Source organism: Bufo gargarizans, chromosome 1 (assembly GCF_014858855.1).
Source record: "Bufo gargarizans isolate SCDJY-AF-19 chromosome 1, ASM1485885v1, whole genome shotgun sequence".
Classification (NCBI taxonomy): domain Eukaryota; kingdom Metazoa; phylum Chordata; class Amphibia; order Anura; family Bufonidae; genus Bufo; species Bufo gargarizans.
The window spans coordinates 246786811-246808383 of record NC_058080.1 but is presented as its reverse complement, the minus strand read 5'-3'; the positions used below and the strand labels follow the sequence as shown (position 1 = coordinate 246808383).

The 21573-nt window shown below is 45.9% G+C and overlaps 1 protein-coding gene across 1 annotated transcript in view; it reads right to left on the bottom strand.

Annotated features, from left to right (window-relative positions):
* The window catches only part of LOC122926143 (alcohol dehydrogenase 1-like), a 153385-nt gene that overhangs the window by 28123 nt on the left and 103689 nt on the right, over window positions 1-21573 (bottom strand). The window contains exons 6-7 of the mRNA XM_044277524.1: window positions 10143-10403; window positions 9635-9770 (exon numbers count right to left, since the gene is read on the bottom strand). Of these exons, the coding sequence (XP_044133459.1) occupies window positions 9635-9770; window positions 10143-10403 (397 nt within the window). The remainder of the gene's footprint in view (window positions 1-9634; window positions 9771-10142; window positions 10404-21573) is intronic.

Below are 21573 nucleotides of genomic sequence, written 5' to 3'. Positions count from 1 at the left end.
ATAAGACTTGATCTCACATTATGGATTTATTGAATGTTGTCAGGTCAAGTCGTTGCCAATAGATGTGTACCCCAATAACATCTTGGCATAAATGAATGTACATGTATATAAAAGTAATATCAGGAAGTATTACTTTACTGAGAGAGTAGTGGATGCATGGAATAGCCTTCCTGCAGAAGTGGTAGCTGCAAATACAGTGAAGGAGTTTAAAGGGACACTGACAGGCCCGATAAACATATTTAGATATTCCTATGCAGTCATAGGTCTATTAAAGTGTATGCCAATGATATGAGTACCCCCGTCCGCATTTTAAACCATGTAAAAACAACTTTATATTCATCTGTAAATCACCTTCCTTTATGCCTAAGGGGCGGGTTTTCTCCTACCTTTGTGCCCAGCCGCGCCCCAACTGTCGTTTCCTAGCACCGCCCAGCTCATTATTATTCACTGCGCTGGGCGGCTTTTACAGTCCCCGATCCTGCCGAGCCGGCGCAGGCGCAGGCGCAGCAGGAGATGCTGGCATTAAACTCACTTGTACCTTCTGCGCGTGCGCCGCATAACTTGCCCGGCACCCTCACTCGCAGTGCGCCTGCGTCCCTTATTCAATGCCAGCGTCTCCTGCTGCGCCTGCACCGGCTCGGCAGGATCGGGGACTGTAAAAGCCGCCCAGCGCAGTGAATAATAATGAGCTGGGCGGCGCTAGGAAACGACAGTTGGGGCACGGCTGGGCACAAAGGTAGGAGTAAAAACGCCCCTTGGGCATAAAGAAATGTGAAAAAACGTCCCTTGGGCATAAAGGAAGGTGATTGACAGATGCTTATAAAGTTGTTTTTACATGGTTTAAAATGCGGACAGGGGTACTCATATCATTGGAATACACTTTAATAGACCTATGACTGCATAGGAATAACTAAATATGTTTATCGGGCCTGTCAGTGTCCCTTTAAGCATGCATGGGATAGGCATAAGGCCATCCTTCATATAAGATAGGGCCAGGGGCTATCCATAGTATTCAGTATTGTGCTGTTCTTTTCAAATTGAATTAATGCACTGTATTATTATATCTCCTTTTACTATGTTGTTTCTACGTATTGTTTCTCTGCTGCCATCTGCTGGCCGGAATTTGTATGCTGCACGCCTTGTTCCTTATCTATAAAGTTTTTCTCTGCTGGGCGTGGTTTTAGCAGCCTTGGTTCTGGTCACTTCCTGTAGCCATTTTCAGTGCTGCACTCCTTGTGACTGGAGACTCACATCTTGGCTCGTGAAGGCATCAGTTTTTGACCAGCAGTTGCCTCAGCAAAGACATCCACATCACAGCATCTACTGCATCACTGTATGTCACTGCTCTGGATCAAATAAACCCACGTTTAATTGCATCCTCATGTCTACGTCTGGATCCATCTAACCTGAGCATCTGCCGGTCCGGTCTGCTCCACTGCTTGGATACGAAGGTAGGACAGTCACAAGGTCATTATCAGTTACACCTTCATTCGCCTTCATGTGGGGACAGAACAGTCAAAAACTGCCTTAAAGCCTTATACCCCAGTAAATACCCGTCTCAAAGTCCAATGCCCGGCTACAGGTTCCCTCAGAGCCCAGTGCCACACTCAGGAACCTCCCTTGCAACAGGCCCACTCGCAGCAAATCTGCCCGGCAACAGTGCACGTCCCATAAGCCCAAGGGGAAGCACGGCGTGTCCGCAGTAGATATACTCTTGCCTGGAAGTCCTCCACTACTTGCCAAGCTACTTTCTACATCCTATGTTAACCCTTGCTCGCATGATATAAGAACTGTTTATGCACGCGGGGCCTCCCTCAAACCAAAACCCCGCAATTCACTGAAAACACTTTAGGAACCTTATCGGGGTGCCTCATCTGAGCCGCACGGCAATTTTCAGCCCCCAATTCGAAAGTTCATTTTCTTAAAGAGACAGCGCACCTTAAATCAAAATGGCCGAAAAGGACCTCGTACAGTTCCCCAGTGATGAAACAAAGGAAATGCAACCTGATACTGATCATTATGAAGAGCTGGAGGTAGAATCCACACTTCCAGCAGACCAAGTCACGCGACCAAGGCGCTCTCTCAAACCAACTATAAAGATCACGGAAAATTATCACACCAGGAAAGATGAGCTATGTGACAACCTGGAAGAGCTATGGGAATGAGTTTCCTCCCTCATATCAGGAATTAAGTCCTCCTCAGGCGATGCCACCAGTTTACAAGTTGCTGTCGGGCGGCTGAACTCAGCCCATGAAAGATACAAGAGACTGTTCACAAGGTATATAACCTTTCTAAAAGACTCTAATATTGAAGAAGCCCCGTCAGAATTGTGCAAGGCGGAATCAATAGACAGACAAAGAGACGCCATGGTGCTGGACGCTAAAGATAAAGTGGAACTCTGCATCTCTCATTTGCAAGAAACTAGATCACACAGATCGCATTCATCCAAACATTCCTCGCGGTCCTACAGATCATCATGCTCTAGAAGCTCCGCCCTGAGCGACAGATTACTAGAGGCCCGCATAAAGGCAGAGCAATCCAAAGTGAGGCGTTCCTTCACCGAAAAAGAAGTCCTTGCGAGGGCAGAAGCACAGACGGCGGCCAAGAGGGCAGAAGCGGAAGCCTAGAGGGTAGAAGCGGAGGCTGAAGCCAAGAGGGCAGAAGCGGAGGCAGAAGCCAAGAGGGCAGAAGCGGAGGCAGAAGCCAAGAGGGCAGAGGCAGAAGCTCAGAGGGCAGAAGCAGAGGCTCGAATAAAGATCCTTGAATCAGAGAGAGAGGAGGAAGTCGCATTAGCAAAAGTAAGACTACTTGAGCAAGCATTGAGCCAAGGCCTTGATTCAGTCTGTTTACCACCAGAGGAGATAGACGATCCAGTCGATCGCACCAGCGACTATGTTCTGAAACAGTTATCTGCACCACCCCCAGTGTGCAGTACTGTCCAAGCAAACGACACTGAAACCTCCAAGTCATCTCTACCTGCAGTGCCAGCGATACCCACAGCACCTGAGCAACCCAATAACAGTTGCCCAGGCGCGCCCTCTCAAGGGCATTTATTACAGCAAGATGGCTACCAGGTGTTTCCTGGCCTACCTCCACAGCTCAAGCGGCAGTCATCAGAATCTACAGAGGCTAGACCACAGCTCAACCCTGCAGCAACATCATTCTACCCGGAAGCATCTCACCCTTTCACGCCACGCAGCCTATACGCCCCAGGGGCATCACAAGTTGTCATGGCAACAAGCAGTGAGAGATCAGATATGTCTGAGTTTGCCAGGTTTATGGTGAGCAGAGAGCTTATTAACACCAGTCTCTCAAAATTTGATGACCGTGCGGAGAGCTACAGAGCCTGGAAGGCAACCTTCAAAGCCGCCATTGCCAACCTCAACCTAACCGCAGAGCAGGAGCTCGACCTCTTGATCAACTGGCTGGGCCCAGGCTCCACAAATCGCATCAAGAGCCTTAGAACTGTCTATGTGGGACAAGCAGAAGCAGGTCTCGCTGCAGCCTGGCAGAGACTCGAACGCACCTTTGGCAGTGCAGAAGCAATAGAGAAGGCACTATTCAGGAGACTGCAGAACGTTCCAAAGATCAGTCTCAAGGATGTCCACAAGCTTCAGGATTTAAGTGATTTGCTCATGGAACTGGAGCTCGCCAAAAGAGATCCTCGTCTGTCCGGGCTGTGCTACCTGGATACTGCCCATGGGGTGAACCCAATTGTCGTGAAGCTACCATACAGCCTGCAAGAGAAGTGGGCGGCATCCGTCTCAAGGTACAAAAGAGTGCATGGCGTCACCTTTCCCCCATTTATTCATTTCTGTAGGTTCATCGATGAACAGTCCCAGATGAGGAACGACCCCAGCCTCGACTTCCTGGAGTTCAATACTACAGCTTCAGTGACACCATCATCAAGGTATGAAAGTATTGTGCATAAACACAGAGACTTTAAGAGCAGCGTGAATGTTAGGAAGACTAACCTACCATCATCTGCAGTACCCACTGGTAAACAGTACACTACCTCATCAGGAGACAAGGCCTTCAATCGTGAATGCCCCATTCATAAAAAACCACACTCACTAAACAAATGCAGAGGATTTAGATCCAAAACCATACAGGAGCGCAAGAAAGTCCTCACCGAGCTTGGGGTATGTTTCAGGTGCTGCGCTTCATTGGAGCACATGGCTAAGGACTGTAAATCCATTATCAAGTGTGAGGAGTGTCATAGTGAAAGACACGCCTCAGCTATGCACCCAACTCCACTTACAAGGGATTCACTGGCTGCTGTCACCACCAGTCCCGCTCCAAGTCATGGCGGGGAGCCCCAAAACAACGCTAACACAGCCACTGCTGTTTCCTGCTCATGCTTGGACGTATGTGGGGAGGGCCAGAGTGAGAAATGTTGTGCCCGCATATGCCTTATCAAGGTCTACCCGGAGGGGCTACCAGAAAAGGCAGTAAAAATGTATGCCATCATTGACGACCAAAGCAATCGCTCCCTAGCAGGACCTAAATTCTTTGAAGCCTTTGGAATAAAGGGACCGTCAGAACCCTACATCTTAAACACCTGCTCGGGTCGCATAGAGACTAGCGGCAGGAGGGCACAAGGATTCATCGCTTGTTCCGTCAGTTGGAATACAGAAATACCTCTACCGACGCTGATCGAATGCGATCAAATACCCAACCATAGGGATGAGATTCCTACCCCGGAAGCTGCATTTCACCAACCACACCTAAGGCACCTAGCCAATGTTATCCCACCTATGGACAACAACGCCGAGATTCTACTCCTGCTTGGCAGAGACAATCTAAGGGTACACAAGGTGCGTCAACAGTGTAATGGTCCCGACTATGCACCATACGCCCAGAGACTGGACTTGGGATGGGTAGTCATAGGAAATGTATGCTTGGATCAACAAAGAGTCCACTCTTTCAAAACGTACGTGCGTGGAGATGGACGCACAACTTGCATTAAGCCTTGCCCTCATCACTACGAGGTGAAAGAGAAGCCTCCAGACCCCATACAACCACCTGATGACATTCCTCCCTTCTTTGCCGACAACTTGGGAAGATTAGTCTTTCACACAAGCAAGGACGATGATAAAGTAGCTTTGTCAGTAGAAGACAGAGAATTTATCAAGATAATGGACAATGAGTTCCTTAAAGACGAAACCAATCACTGGGTTTCTCCATTACCCTTCCGAGCTACCAGGGTGAGACTCCCGAACAATAGGGAACAAGCTCTGTCTAGATTTAACTCTCTTCAGCGTACCATGAACAGTAAGCCTGAGATGAGAGAACACATTGTTGCCTTTATCGACAAAATATTCCGCAACAACCATGCAGAACCAGCTCCGCCCTTAGGGAAGAACGACGAGTGCTGGTACTTGCCTTCATTTGGAGTGTATCACCCACGGAAACCTAATCAAATTAGGGTCGTTTTCGACTCAAGCGCCAAACATCAAGGTGTATCTCTTAATGATGTCCTTCTCACAGGTCCTAATCTGACGAATAACCTAGTTGGAGTGCTGATGAGGTTCAGAAAAGAGCTCGTTGCCATCACCGCCGACATTGAACAGATGTTCCACTGTTTCGTAGTCAGAGAGGACCACCGGAATTTCCTCAGGTTTCTGTGGTACAAGAATAATGACATCAACGCAGAGATGGCAGAGTATCGAATGAGGGTACACGTATTTGGAAACAGCCCTTCACCTGCCGTGGCAACTTACGGCCTTCGGCGCACTGCAATAGAGGGAGAATCAGAGTACGGTAAAGACGCCAGAGACTTTGTAGAAAAGGACTTCTACGTAGACGATGGACTCAAATCACTACCGACTGAAGAAGCGGCCATCGATCTGCTCAAAAGGACTCAAAGTATGTTGTACCAAGCCAAACTTAGACTACACAAAATTGCCTCAAACAGCCTGGCCGTTATGAGGGCCTTCGAATCAGGCGATCATGCACCAGGATTCAAGGACATTAACTTGGGACTTGACAGTCCACCTGTGCAGAGGAGCTTGGGCCTCAGATGGGATCTCTCGGCTGACTCCTTCGGTTTTCAGATAAGTTGTGCAGACAAGCCATTCACAAAACGAGGCGTCCTATCAGTGGTAAACAGCCTATTTGATCCGCTGGGATTTGTAGCGCCCATCACCATACAAGGTAAATCTCTACTGAGACAGTTCTCTGAAACAGTCAAGGATTGGGATACCCCACTTCCCTCCGAGAAAGAGCAAAAATGGGAAGCCTGGAAGCGATCCTTGTGTGCCTTGGATGAGATCCACATCCCGAGATGCTATGTTAAAACCTCACTTTCCTCTAGCATAAAGAAAGAACTCCATGTGTTCTCAGACGCCTCCACGGAGGCCATCGCAGCGGTTGCCTATCTAAAGGTGACAGAACCCAACAACCAAAATCATGTTGGATTCGTCTTTGGTAAGGCTAAGTTAGCCCCTAAGCCCGATCATACTATTCCCAGACTGGAACTTTGTGGGACTGTGTTGGCAGTGGAGATTGCGGATTTCATACAACAAGAACTGGGTGTCGACATAGCTGAAGTCCAGTATTACACCGACAGTAAGGTCGTTTTGGGTTACATCCACAATCGGACCAAGCGATTTTATGTGTATGTTAGTAACCGCATAGAGAGAATCAGGAGATCCTCCAAACCCGAACAATGGCACTATGTACCGTCCGAACTTAATCCAGCAGATCACGCCACTAGGCCTATGTCTATAGGTTCCTTTATTAACTCTACTTGGCTTACAGGTCCAGAGTTTCTGCTTGGAGAGGCAGACGAATGTGTACAGGAAGCTTTCAGCATCCAGGATCCGGATAATGATCCAGAAATCCGCGCTGAAGTTAGCGCATTAGTCACTGGAACTAAGCAAACAGCCAGCTTCGGTTGTCAGCGCTTTGAGCGTTTCTCCAGTTGGATGAGACTCGTCAGAACCATTGCAAGGTTAGTGCACATTGCAAGATGTTATCCTAATACTCACCAAGATAAAGATTGTCATGGTTGGCATGCCTGCCATAAACCCTTCTCTGCTGAGGACATCTCTCATAGTGAGTATCTCATAATACGTCACGTCCAGCAGGAAAATTTCAACATAGAATGGAAGTGCTTGTACAACAAACAGCAGATTCCTTTAAAAAGTCCTCTCGCCAACTTAAATCCAGTTATCGACAATTTTGGCTTGCTGAGAGTTGGTGGTCGTTTGAATCAAGCCCACCTGGGAATTGCAGAACAAAATCCTCTCATCATTCCCAGCAAACATCATATCACCATCTTGCTAATCCGTCACTACCACGAAAGGGCCGAACACCAAGGCAGGCAAATTACTGAGGGCAAATTACGGTCTGCAGGCCTTTGGATTATAGGTATGAAAAAACGTGTGGCCCAAGTACTGCATCAGTGTGTGCACTGTCGTAAAGCAAGAGGAAAACAACTACACCAACAAATGGCCGACTTGCCTGCAGATAGACTATGTACAGAGCCGCCTTTCACCTATGTTGGCCTAGATGTCTTTGGGCCATGGATGGTATCCGCACGCAGGACCCGCGGCGGTCACGCAAACAGTAAGCGTTGGGCCGTACTATTTACTTGCATGAGTGTGCGAGCAGTTCACATAGAGGTGATAGAATCTATGGACACATCCAGCCTTATTAATGCCTTAAGACGGTTCTTCGCAATCAGAGGACCAGTAAAACAATTGAGGTCTGACCAGGGAAGCAACTTCATTGGAGCCTGTAGAGAACTTAACATCGACACCAAGTCCATTCAAGATCAGTTGGCGGAAAAAGGTTGCACCTGGATTTTCAACCCTCCTCACAGTTCCCACATGGGGGGCTCCTGGGAGAGAATGATCGGCATCTCACGCAACATCTTAAATTCTATGTTGATGGATGTAAACTCGTCTAGACTCACACATGAGACTCTAGTTACTCTCCTCGCTGAAGTTTCAGCCATTATCAATTCAAGACCCCTTGTGCCAGTGTCTATGGATCCTGAAACACCAGCCATATTGACTCCAGCTATTCTACTTACCCAAAAAACTGAGAGTACGCTTATTCCTAGTGGAGAATTCACTCATGCGAACATCTATCAAAAACACTGGAAACGTGTACAATACCTAGCAGATTACTTCTGGAACAGGTGGCGAAAGGAGTACCTCAGTGTTCTTCAAGGAAGAAGAAAATGGCAACACCACAAACCAAACTTGAAGGAAGGAGACCTTGTATTGATGAAAGAGCAACAAACCGAGAGGATTGACTGGCCTGTTGGGCTAATTTCAAAGGTTTTCCCTAGCAAGGATGGTAAGGTCCGGAAGGTGGAGTTGAAGATCTTCAGGAAAGGCGAGCTTAAAACGTTCTCAAGACCAATCAACGAACTCATTTTGATATTACCCATCGAGAACGTCCCTGCTGGGTGAACAGGACTGTATTTAGCTTCGCAGATCTTCTCCATTCCAAGTTGAAAACAGGACTATCTATGTTTTGCGTTCTAACATGTTTCTTTTTACAGGTTGTTTTATATTTTATGGACATTCGTCATAGTGAAATCCCCAAAGTGAATTTCAGACGGGGAGTGTGCTGTTCTTTTCAAATTGAATTAATGCACTGTATTATTATATCTCCTTTTACTATGTTGTTTCTACGTATTGTTTCTCTGCTGCCATCTGCTGGCCGGAATTTGTATGCTGCACGCCTTGTTCCTTATCTATAAAGTTTTTCTCTGCTGGGCGTGGTTTTAGCAGCCTTGGTTCTGGTCACTTCCTGTAGCCATTTTCAGTGCTGCACTCCTTGTGACTGGAGACTCACATCTTGGCTCGTGAAGGCATCAGTTTTTGACCAGCAGTTGCCTCAGCAGTTGCCTCAGCAAAGACATCCACATCACAGCATCTACTGCATCACTGTATGTCACTGCTCTGGATCAAATAAACCCACGTTTAATTGCATCCTCATGTCTACGTCTGGATCCATCTAACCTGAGCATCTGCCGGTCCGGTCTGCTCCACTGCTTGGATACGAAGGTAGGACAGTCACAAGGTCATTATCAGTTACACCTTCATTCGCCTTCATGTGGGGACAGAACAAGTATATTGGGCAGACTAGATGGGCCAAAAGGTTCTTATCTGCCGACACATTCTATGTTTCTAGTCTTTCTATGCTTCTATCAGTGATTGTAAATCTGCCTCCGAGTGTATTGTCTGAAAAACGGTGTTTGACAGAGGGAAGGGGCTTTCTACTTTTTTTTTACTACTGTTTTTACTACTGTTTTTCTTTGCAATAATTTATAAAAAAAATAACAAAAAACTACAACCAATCACGCAAAGCAAGCAGGTCATCATAGGGAAAATTTAAAAGTTATGGTTTTCACCCCAAAAAATGACTGGATTTTATAAAACATATAATATTGCACAAAAGTACTAGAATGTTTTAAAAAAAAAAAAACTAAATTAAACAATATACTAAATACAGTAGTATCACCTGTGATACATGTTTATTCTTGGTCTGTCACTCCACACTCTGCCCACCAGAGACTGAAAATCTGCTGTACAATCACTGATGGCACAGCCTTTATATAAAAGTTATAGTACTTAAGCTCAGAGAAGGGAATTATTTATATTTAATGCTTTACCTCCAAAAAAGGATCCAGTCACAATACGTCCAGTTAGAATTAGCATTGGATCAAATGTAATCGTATGGGTTGAAGGAGACAAACCTAAAATCATAGTTTTTCCACAGCCAAAGTGAGTGGATTTAATAGCAGATTGCTAATGGAAAAACACAAAAAAACACAGGTTAGCATTGAGAAATATAACTACTATGGTTACAGTGAAAGAGATGGTCAACATTTGAAGGGAACCTGTCATGTTGAACATGGTGATTATTTCATGCTTAGGGGGTCCAGTGGGTGGTCTTACTTAATTACTGAGCTATCTCTGTATGTAAAGTCATACAGGGAATCACCTTACACTAGACTCCTAAGTATAGAAAGTGCAGGGATTTAACTGAATGCACGTTTTGTTTCCCATAAACGTATACGTTAATCTGCTCAGCTTCTTCTGCCACAGATAGGACTGTATGTACAATGTGATAGGTTCCATTTAACATTTCAGAATAATGCAATTATAACATCAACGTACCATGATTTCAGTGTTTCCAATGACCTCAAAGGCATAGTCCACTCCGCCGTCAGTCATCTCTGTCAGCACTTCATCGATAGGACGGTCATAGTCTTTAGGGTTGATAAAATCAGTGGCTCCAAACTCTTTGGCTTTTGCAAATCTGTCACTGCTTCTATCAACGGCTATAATCCTGGAAGCACCAGCTACTTTACATCCGATAATCACTGACAAACCCACTCCTCCCAGGCCAAATACTGCACAGGTAGATCCGGGTTTAACCTACAATAAAAAAAAAAACAGTAGAATCACTGCTACAACTATTGATAATGTATAAGGAAACAGCTCTGCAGCACCCACATCTATGGCTAGATTATTATAGTCTACGTAATAAAAAAGAATCCCAGTAATTATAAATACTGTGTTAGCATACTAAGAATACCTCCACACAGGGCAGAATTCCCACAGGGAAAATTGTTCTGTGGATTTCACTCCACACATTACATAGGTGGTACATGGTGGCTGGTGCTCTGCTCCCCCACTCCAGAGTTCTGATCCCCTGGGACCCAGACCAGCCTCCCACTCTGCCCTCCAAGCAAGTTGTGACCTGCTTGGCGACTAGGCTTCTCTTGCTCTGCCTATGGGGCACTGGAGCATAATGCATCCAGCTCTTCAAAGGCCAGCGTGTGCACCCTAATATTCACCAACCAATGGCTGGCCACCTTGGGGTACTTAAGGAACTTCCCCCTGTGGGCCTGAGCATTAAGTTCTACCATGCTAATATCCTGCTAAGGTGTGCTGTCATGCATTTGTCTGCTTGTGTGCTTATTCTGTGTGTTTCCCATATTTGACCCTTTAATGCTTGACTTGACTTCTGCATGATTGACCCATTGTGGTGTTATACACTTGACCCATCTTCTTTGTCCAGTTATCGCCCCATATCACCTCTTCCATATGCCTCAAAGCTACTTGAGCAACATGTCCATTCTGAACTGTCCTGTCACCTCTCCTCCTGCGCCCTCTTTGACCGGCTTCAATCTGGCTTCTGACTAGGGATGAGCGAGCATACTCGGCCGAGTACCAGTTCGGCTCGAGCATCTCTATGCTCGGCACGTGGCGGTACTCGGCCGAATACCACGTGTGCTCCTCGCATTGCTCGAGTCTCTGCTCCGCACGTTTGGCGCCTCCTGAAGCATCCAATCAGCGTTCAGGTAAGTAATTCCCTCCATGTCATAGCCATTTTAGCTATAAGCCTTACACTGGTTGGCTGGCCGGAACACATGGTACTAGGAGCCGACGTCCCGCGCTCGGATCATTCAGCGTCAGGGAGAGCAGACAGTGGTCAGGGACATATAGTGGTTTGCTGACATTACGATTGAACTCCCAAAAAGCTTTTGAAAGACAAAACAGTCCTTTTCAGGACTAAAGTGTGTGTTTGACAGCAGTGCAGCATTTTTTTATATATATTTTTTTAACAAGGGTTAAATTCAGCAGTATTAGGGACTGGCGTCTGCAGAAAGGGACAGATAGTGCTAGGCTGGAAAATCGCTGTGTTCGGTAGCAAAAAAATATATATTACATATCAGTGAGATATGTGTGGGTTTCATCTTTGTGTGAATTTAGGCAGCAAACAATTTATACAATAATTCAGCACAGAATTATTTCTATTTGGGAAAAATTTCCATAGTTTGGGTCACATCTGTGTGTGAATTTAGTCTGCAACCATATATACAGTAATTCAGCAGAGAATTCTTTCTATTTAGGACAAAAATCCCTAGTTTGGGTTTCATCTTTGTGTGAATTTAGGCCGCAACCGTTATATACAGTAATTAAGCATAGATTTATTTCTATTTGGGACAAATTTCACTAGTTTTGGTCACATCTGTGTGTGAATTTAGGCAGCCAATACTTTTGGGCACATCTGTGTCTGTGTTTAGGCCGCAACCATATATACAGTAGTTCAGCAGTGAATTATTTCTATTTGGGACAAATTTAAATACTTTTGGGCACATCTGTGTCTGCGTTTAGGCAGCAACCATACAGTACAGACCAAAAGTTTTGACACACCTTCTCATTCAAAGAGTTTTCTTTATTTTCATGACTATGAAAATTGTAGATTCACACTAAAGGCATCAAAACTATGAATTAACACATGTGGAATTATATACATGTGTGAAAGGTGGCTACTTTGAAGAACCTAGAATATGACATATTTTCAGTTGTTTCACACTTTTTTGTTATGTATATAATTCCACATGTGATAATTCATAGTTTTGATGCCTTCAGTGTGAATCTATAATTTTCATAGTCATGACAATAAAGAAAACTCTTTGAATGAGAAGGTGTGTCCAAACTTTTGGTCTGTACTGTATATACAGTAGTTCAGCAGAGAATTATTTCTATTTGGGACCAATTTCAGTATTTTGGGTCTCATCTGTGTGTGAATTTAGTCCGCAACCATATATACAGTAGATCAGCAGAGAATTATTTCTATTTGGGACCAATTTCAGTATTTGGGGTCTCATGTGTGTGTGAATTTAGTCCGCAACCATATATACAGTAGAGATGTCCCGAACTATTCGCCAGTAAACAGTTCCCGGCGAACATCGCTTGTTTGCGTTCGCCGCGGCGGGCGAACATATGCGATGTTCGGTCCGCCCCCTATACGTCATCATTGAGCAAACTTTGACCCTGTACCTCACAGTCAGCAGACACATTCCAGCCAATCAGCATACCCTCCCTCCCAGACCCTCCCACCTCCTATCAAAAAGCAAGGACAGCATCCATCTTAGATTCATTCTGAAGTTGCAGTGTTAGTGAGAGCAGGGAGAGTGCTGCTGCTGCTGCTGAATGAATAGGGAAATCGTTAGCTAGGCCAGTGTTCTGTGTCCACTCCAGTCCTCAATGACTCATCTGCTGTTAGGACAGCATCCTGACAGCACCACAAACAGCCGTTTTTAGGGCTAGTACATCAGTCTGCTTATTTTTTTTTTTTATATATATATATATATATATATTGCAGTTGCCTGCCCGTGTGTGTCAGGCCCACTGACTGTACTGTGCCCACTGCCAGTGCACACCACTCATATCGGGTGGCACAGTACCTTGCAGATAAAAAAGGAATACAATTTTTTCTCTGTAATATAATTGCAGTTGCTGCTAGTGTGTGTCAGGCCCACAGACTGTACTGTGCCCACTGCCAGTGCCCACCACTCATATCTGGTGGCACAATAACTTGCAGATAAAAAAGTAATACAATTTTTTCTCTGTAATATAATTGCAGTTGCCTGCCAGTGTGTGTTAGGCCCACAGACTGTACTGTGCCCACTGCCCACCACTCATATCTGGTGGCACAATACCTTGCAGATAAAAAAAGTTATACATTTTTTTCTCTGTAATATAATTGCAGTTGCCTGCCAGTGTGTTTCAGGCCCACAGACTGTACTGTGCCTACTGCCCACCACTCATATCTGGTGGCACAGTATCTTGAAGATAAAAAAGTTATAAATTTTTTTTCTCTGTAATATAATTGCAGTTCCCTGCCAGTGTGTGTCAGGCCCACAGACTGTACTGTGCCCACTGCCCACCATTCATATCTGGTGGCACAGTACCTTGCAGATAAAAAAGTAATACCATTTTGTCTCTGTAATATAATTGCAGTTGCTGCCAGTGTGTTTCATGCCCACAGACTGTACTGTGCCCACTGCCAGTGCCCACCACTCCTATCTGGTGGCACAGTATCTTGCAGATAAAAAAGTAATACATTTTTTTATCTGTAATATAATTGCAGTTGCCTGCCAGTGAGTGTCAGGCCCACGGACTGTACTGTGCCCACTGCCAGTGCCCACCACTCATATCTGGTGGCACAGTACCTTGCAGATAAAAAAGTAATACAATTTTTTCTCTGTAATATAATTGCAGTTGCCTGCCAGTGAGTGTCAGGCCCACAGAATGTACTGTGCCCACTGCCCATCACTCATATCGGGTGGCACAGTACCTTGCACGCATAGTACCACTATTCTAAAAAAAAATGACAGGCAGAGGCAGGCCACCCCGTAGGGGCCGTCATGGTCGTGGTGCTGTGATTTCCTTTGGCCCTAGAATAATGCCCAGTGTTCAGAGGCCACATAACCTGAACTCGAAAAGTTCTGAGGACATAGTTGACTGGCTAACTCTGGACACCCAATCTTCTACAGCTTCCGCTCGGAACCTTGACGCACCATCCTCCTCCAGCTCAGCTTCGGGAACCTCTCAAGTTACCACTCGCCTGCCTCCACCACCAACACTAGCACCACAGCCGCTTCACTTGATCTGTCAGAGGAGTTATTTACACATCAGTTGAAAGAAATGAGTGATGCGCAACCATTATTGCCAGAGGATGTAGATAACAGGGATATGTCTCAGTCAGGCAGCATTACACACATGGACGTACGGTGTGATGATGATGATGATGTTGTACCCGCTGCTACTTCCTTTGCTGAGTTGTCAGATACAAGTGAAGCGGTTGATGATGACGATGTGTCCGTGGATGTCATGTGGGTACCCGCTCGAAGAGAAGAAGAACAGGGGGAAAGTTCAGATGGGGAGACAGAGAGGAGGAGGAGAAGAGTTGGAAGCAGGGGGAGATCGTCGCAAGGAGCTAGTGGCACAGTCAGATAGCATGCATCGGCACCCGGGGTTAGCCAGACAGCACGCTAATCAACGCATGCTGTTGCCACCACCAAAATGCCATCTTTGCAAAGCTCAGCCGTGTGGCATTTTTTTGTGTCTACCTCTGATAACAGCGAGGAAGTCCAACACCAACCTAGGTAAAACTGCTTTGCGAAGGCACATGATCTCACATCACAAACACCTATGGGATCAACACATGATGAGTACAAGCAGCACACAAACTCAAAGCCACCATCCTCCTCCTCGTCCAGCATCTTCAGCCACGTCAACCACTGCTGTCCTCCTTGCCCCCTCTCAACCACCCGCCATTCCGCCTCTCACCTTCAGCAGTTCCTGCTCATCAGCCCACAGTCAGGTGTCTGTCAAGAAAATGTTTGAGCATAAGAAGCCAATGTCATAGAGTCACCCTTTTGCCCGGCGTCTGACAGCTGGCTTGTCGGAACTCTTAGCCCGCCAGCTTTTACCATACAAGCTGGTGGAGTCTGAGGCCTTCAAAAAATTTGTAGCTATTGGGGCACCGCTGTGGAAGGTACCCGGCTGAATTTTTTTCTCACAAAAGGCAATCCCCAACCTGTACTCTATTGTGGAAAAGGAAGTCATGGCATGTCTGGCACGCAGTGTTGGGGCAAGGGTCCATCTGACCACTGATACCTGGTCTCCAAAGCACAGTCAGGGCAGGTATATCACGTACACTGCGCATTGGGTAAACCTGCTGACGACTGCAAAGCATGGAATGCGTGGCTCTGCAGAGGAGTTGGTGACACCGCCACGACTTGCAGGTAGGCCTGCTGCCACCTCCTCTACTCCTCCTACTCCATTCTCTACGCTAACTTCCTTGGCTGAGTCCTCTTCTGCTGCTGCGTATTGCTCCACATCAACTGAACCCCCCCAGCTCCCCAGGGGCTATTCCACATCTCGGATACGACAGTGTCACGCCGTCTTGGGGTTGACTTTCCTAAAAGCAGAGAGTCACACCGAACCAGCACTCCTGTCCGCCCTGAACGCACAGGTGGATCAGTGGCTGACTCCGCACCAACTGGAGATCGGCAAAGTGGTGTGTGACAATGGAAGCAATTTGTTGGCAGCATTAAATTTGGGCAAGTTGACACATGTGCCGTGCTTGGCACATGTGTTGAATCTGATCGTACCCTTAAGTACCCAGGCTTGCAGAAGGTCCTCAAGCATGCCAGGAAGGTGTGTGGCCATTTAAGGCGCTCCTACACGGCCATGGCGCACTTTTCCGATATTCAGCGCGAAACAACATGCCAGTGAGGCACTTGATTTGCGACAGCCTGACACATTGGAATTCAACACTCCGCCTGCTCCAACAAGAAAAAGCCGTCAACGAGTATTTGTATGACCGGGTGCTAGGACAGCCTCTGCAGAGCTGGGTATTTTTTTGCCACGTTACTGGACGCTCATGCGCAATGCCTGTAGGCTAATGAGTCATTTTGAGGAGGTGACAAACCTAGTCAGTCGCACCGAAGGCACCATCAGTGACATCATCCCATTTGTTTTCTTCCTGGAGCGTGCCCTGCGAAGAGTGCTGGACCAGGCCGTAGATAAGCGTGAAGAGGAAGAGTTGTGGTCACCATCACCACCAGAAACAGCCTTATCAGCATCGCTTGCTGGACCCGCGGCAATGCTGGAAGAGGAGTCTGAGGAAGAGGAGTCAGAGGAGGAATGTGGCTTTGAGGAGGAGGAAGACCAACCACAGCAGGCATCCCAGGGTGCTCGTTGTCACCTATCTGGTACCCGTGGTGTTGTACGTGGCTGGGGGGAAGAACGGACCTTCAATGACATCAGTGAGGACGAGGAACAGGACATGAGTAGCTCGGCATCCAACCTTGTGCAAATGGGGTCTTTCATGCTGTCATGCCTGTTGAGGGACCCTCGTATAAATAGGCTGAAGGAGAACGACCTGTACTGGGTGGCCACGCTACTAGACCCCTGGTATAAGCAGAAAGTGGCTGAAATGTTACCTAATTACCGGAAATTGGAAAGGATGCAGCAGTTCCAAAACAAGTTAAAAAGTATGCTTTACACAGCGTATAAGGGTGATATCACAGCACAACGGGAATCTAACAGGGGAAGAGGTGAAAGTAATCCTCCTCCTACCACGACCACGCCGGCAAGGACAGGACGCTTTACAGACGTGTTGTTGATGGAGGTCATGCAGAGCTTTTTAAGTCCTACGCATCGCCACAGCGGCAGCTCTTCAGGGTTGACCCTCAGAGAACGACTCGACCCACAGGTAGCAGACTACCTCACCTTAACTGCAGATATCGACACTCTGAGGAGCGATGAACCCCTTGACTACTGGGTGTGCAGGCTTGACCTGTGGCCTGAGCTATCCCAATTTGCGATAGAACTTCTGGCCTGCCCCGCTTCAAGTATCCTGTCAGAAAGGACCTTCAGCGCAGCAGGAGGTACTGTCACTGAGAAGAGAAGTCGCCTAGGTCAAAAAAGTCTAGATTACCTAACCTTTATTAAGATGAACGAGGCATGAATCCCAAAGGGACTGACAGTGGGGGGATGCATTTGACTAAAAAAGGCCTGATGAGATGCCTTGGGCTAAAAATGGTCCACATGCTGCTGTATTTAATCTCTGCATGCCGGATGACTTGCTTGTCTTCTCCGCCACCAACTAGGGTTCAAGCCGCAATGTTTAAGTGCACTATCTGCCTGGAAAACATCAATTTTTCCGGCCGCTGCTACAGCAGCGCTGCAACAATACCAAATTTTTCAGGCATGTGTACATTCAAATTTTTCTGGCCTCTGGTGCTGCACTGTGGCTGCAAAAACAAAACAAGAAAAAGGCACATACATGTGTCAATTCCCCTTCGTGATCGTTACCTTGTTGTGGTGAAGGGGCTTGCGTATCACAATGAAGCGATCACCTCTATGAGTTGTGTTGGCAATGTTGGCACACCCCAAATGATCAGGTCGTTGCTTCATTGTGAACAGACCAAAAGCGATCGGCTGGATAATTTTGCATTGAAAAAACATTCATTTTCTTTGTGATCGTCTAAGGTGATCATTAAAGCCTACTAGGCCAACAATGGGCCCACACTGCAGAATCATTGTTTTCTGGGTCACTTAACTGTCACTGAACTACCTCAGCACGACCATAGGCTTTGAAAAACCGCCATCGCCTGCAATCTCCCAAACGTGCGCACGAGCACAGTCATCACTACACCAAGATTGACGCGTAGAGGAATAAAATTTATGTCATTAGTGTGTCAATTATTGAAAACTCTTTACGGTTGTCTAAAATCTATTCGATACACCTCCCCTTATAGGGGAGGTAACAGGGATTGAACTGATAAGAATAGTACTACTTAACACACTACTCATACAGGGTGGCACAGTACATTGCACGGCGCACACGCAGTGCCCCAAATTGGAAGTAAGAGGACCAACCAAGCATCTTTTTCCATCTCCCGTTTCCTAAAATCTATTCCATACACCGGCCCCTGATAGGATACGTAACAGGGATTAAACTGATAGGAATAGTACTACTTAACATACCACTCATATAGGGTAGCACAGTACATTGCACGGCGCACGCGCCGTGCCCCAAATTGGAAGTAAGAGGACCAACCAAGCATCTTTTTCCATCTCCCAATTCCTAAAATCTATTCCATACACTGGCCCCTGATAGGGGACGTAACAGGGATTAAACTGATAGGAATAGTACAACTTAACATACCACTTATATAGGGTGGCACAGTACATTGCACGGCGCACGCGCAGTGCCCCAAATTGGAAGTAAGAGGACCGACCAAGCATCTTTTTCCATCTCCCGGTTCCTAAAATCTATTCCATACACCGGCCCCTGATAGGGGACAAAACAGAGATTAAAATGGTAAGAACAGATTTTTTTAATTAAAAAAAAAGAGGACAGCCTCTGCGGAACTGGGTATTTTTTGGGCGCGTTACTGAACGCTCATGCACAATGGCTGTAGGCTCATGCGTCCTTTTGCGGAGGTGACAAACCTGGTCAGTCAAACCCAAGGCAACATCATCAACCTTATCCCATATGCGTTTTTTCTAGAGCGTGCCCTGCGAAGAGTGCTGAATCAGGCCGTAGATGAGCATGAAGAGGAAGAGTTGTGGTCACCATCACCACCAGAAGCAGCCTTGTCGTCGTTGATTGCTGGACCTGCGGCAACGCAGAGAGAGAGGAGTCTGAAGAAGAGGAGGAAGATGGCTTTGAGGAGGTGGAAGACCAACCACAGCAGGCGTCCCAGGGGGCTTGTTGTCACCTTTCGGGGACCCTTGGTGTTGTACTTGGCTGGGTGGAGGAAGATACCTTCAATAATGTCAGTGAGGACAAGGAACGGGACATGGCTAGCTTGGTATCCAACCTTGTGCAAATGGGGAGTTTGCGGTTGTGCAAACGGACTATTTGCGGTTGTTTGCGGTGCATTAAACAGGGAGTTTGGTCTGTCACAGTTTGGTCTGTCACTGTAAAGCGAGCGTAACCCTTACACTACCTGATCGATACAACATCATACCTGATCGTATACCCACACTGGATGTTTTAAAGCATGTTATTCCAAATAATTTAGGAATGTTAGGTGATGTATGCCCTTTATGGATTAAAACCTGACTCTGCGTCAACTACGTAATTTTCCAATGGGAGTTTTGCCATGGACCCCCCTCCGGCATGCCACAGTCCAGGTGTTAGTCCCCTTGAAACAACTTTTCCATCACTATTGTGGCTAGAAAAAGTCCCTGTGGGTTTAAAAATTCGCCTGCCTATTGAAGTCTATGGCGGTTCGCCCAGTTCGCCCGTTCACGAACATTTGCGGAAATTCGCGTTCGCCGTTCGCGAACGGAAAAGTTTATGTTCGCAACATCTCTAATATACAGTAGTTCAGCAGAGAATGATTTCTATTTGGGACAAATTTCAATACTTTTGTGCATATCTGTGTCTGCGTTTAGGCCGCAACAATATATACATTAATCCAGCATAGATTTATTTCTATTTGGGACAAATTTTACTAGTTTGGGTTACTTCTGTGCATAGATTTAGGCCGCAACCATAGATACAGTTAGTCACCAAAGAACAATTTCTATTTGTGACAAATTTAACTGGTTTTGGTCACATCTGTGCATGAATTTAGGCCGCAACCACATATACAGTAGTTCAGCAGAGAATTATTTCTATTTGGGACCAATTTCAGTATTTTGGGTCTCATGTTTCTGTGAATTTAGTCCGCAACCATATATACAGTAGTTCAGCAGAGAATTATTTCTATTTGGGACAAATTTCAATGCTTTTGGGCACATCTGTGTCTGCGTTTAGGCCGCAACAATATATACATTAATCCAGCATAGATTTATTTCTATTTGGGACAAATTTCACTAGTTTGAGTGACTTCTGTGCATGAATTTAGGCCACAATCATATATACAGTTAAACACCAGAGAATTATTTCTATTTGGGACAAATTTCACTGGTTTTGGTCACATCTGTGCGTGAATTTAGGCCGCAACCATATATACAGTAGTTCAGCAGAGAATTATTTCTATTTGGGACAAATTTCACTAGTTTTGGGCACATCTGTGTCTGCATTTAGGCCGCAACTATATATACAGTAGTTCAGCGGCGAATTATTTATATTTGGGACAAATTTCAATACTTTTGGGCATATCTGTGTCTGCATTTATGCCGCAACCATATATACAGTAGTTCAGCAGAGAATTATTTATATTTGGGACAAATTTCAGCATTTTGGGTCTCGTGTGTGTGAATTTAGTCTGCAACCATATATACAGTAACTCCGCAGATAATTATTTCTATTTTGGACAAATTGAACTGTTTTGTGCCAAACATACTGTCCATGTACTGTGGAATCATGTGACAAATACTCTATCACATTTAAATAGAGTGTCTGTTGCGTCATTCTAAATAATCTGTTCAAAATCTAGTGTCCATAGCGCGTGGCTCTCTGTTTTAAATACAGTACCACATGTGAAAATTTTTGTGAGAAGTAAAATTTTGTGCCACATCTACTGTGTGTGCACTTCATACATATTACTAACATATACTGTACTTCATCCACAGAAGGTGTATGGTAGTCTGTGACATTATCAGAGCTACATCCCCTGTGTAAAGTGTGCGCATCCAAAATACCTGTTTTAATTGATTGACGCGTACACGTACATATCCTACAATACTGTAGGTGTTAGATACTTTTAAGCATATATAGCATTTCATATTAAGAAGGCGGCCAGTATGGGACCTGGAAGTGGCCGTGATGCTGATGGTTCACGCAGAGGCTGTGGCCCTGGGCTCAATGAAAGAGAGTAAAATAATGTAGATGAGGGCCTCCAGGTGCGCCAACCCTCTAAAACAGTGAAGGCGATGGCGAACCTTTTAGAGACTGATTGCCCAAACTGCAAACACAAACACACCTATTTATCGCAGAGTGCCCACACGATCATTTACCCTGAATACTACAGTCCAATATAGTATATCTTCCATGTTCCTTATTATTTAGCTATAGTGGCCTGCCTACAGTCAATGTGCTGCCTGTGCCATTCATGGGGTACCCGATGTTGATGAATGGCAGGAAAACTGTAAGGTATATTGGTGCACTATAGACTTTTTTAAGAGTAAGGGTGCCCACAGAGATGGCTCTGAGTGTCGCGCCTGGCACCTGTGCAAGGGTTTCGCTGACCCTATAAAACATTATGAGCGAGGGCAGCCTAAAAAGCATGTTGATATGATGGAGGAGGAGGAGAAGGACGAGAAAAGGAAGATTGAACCA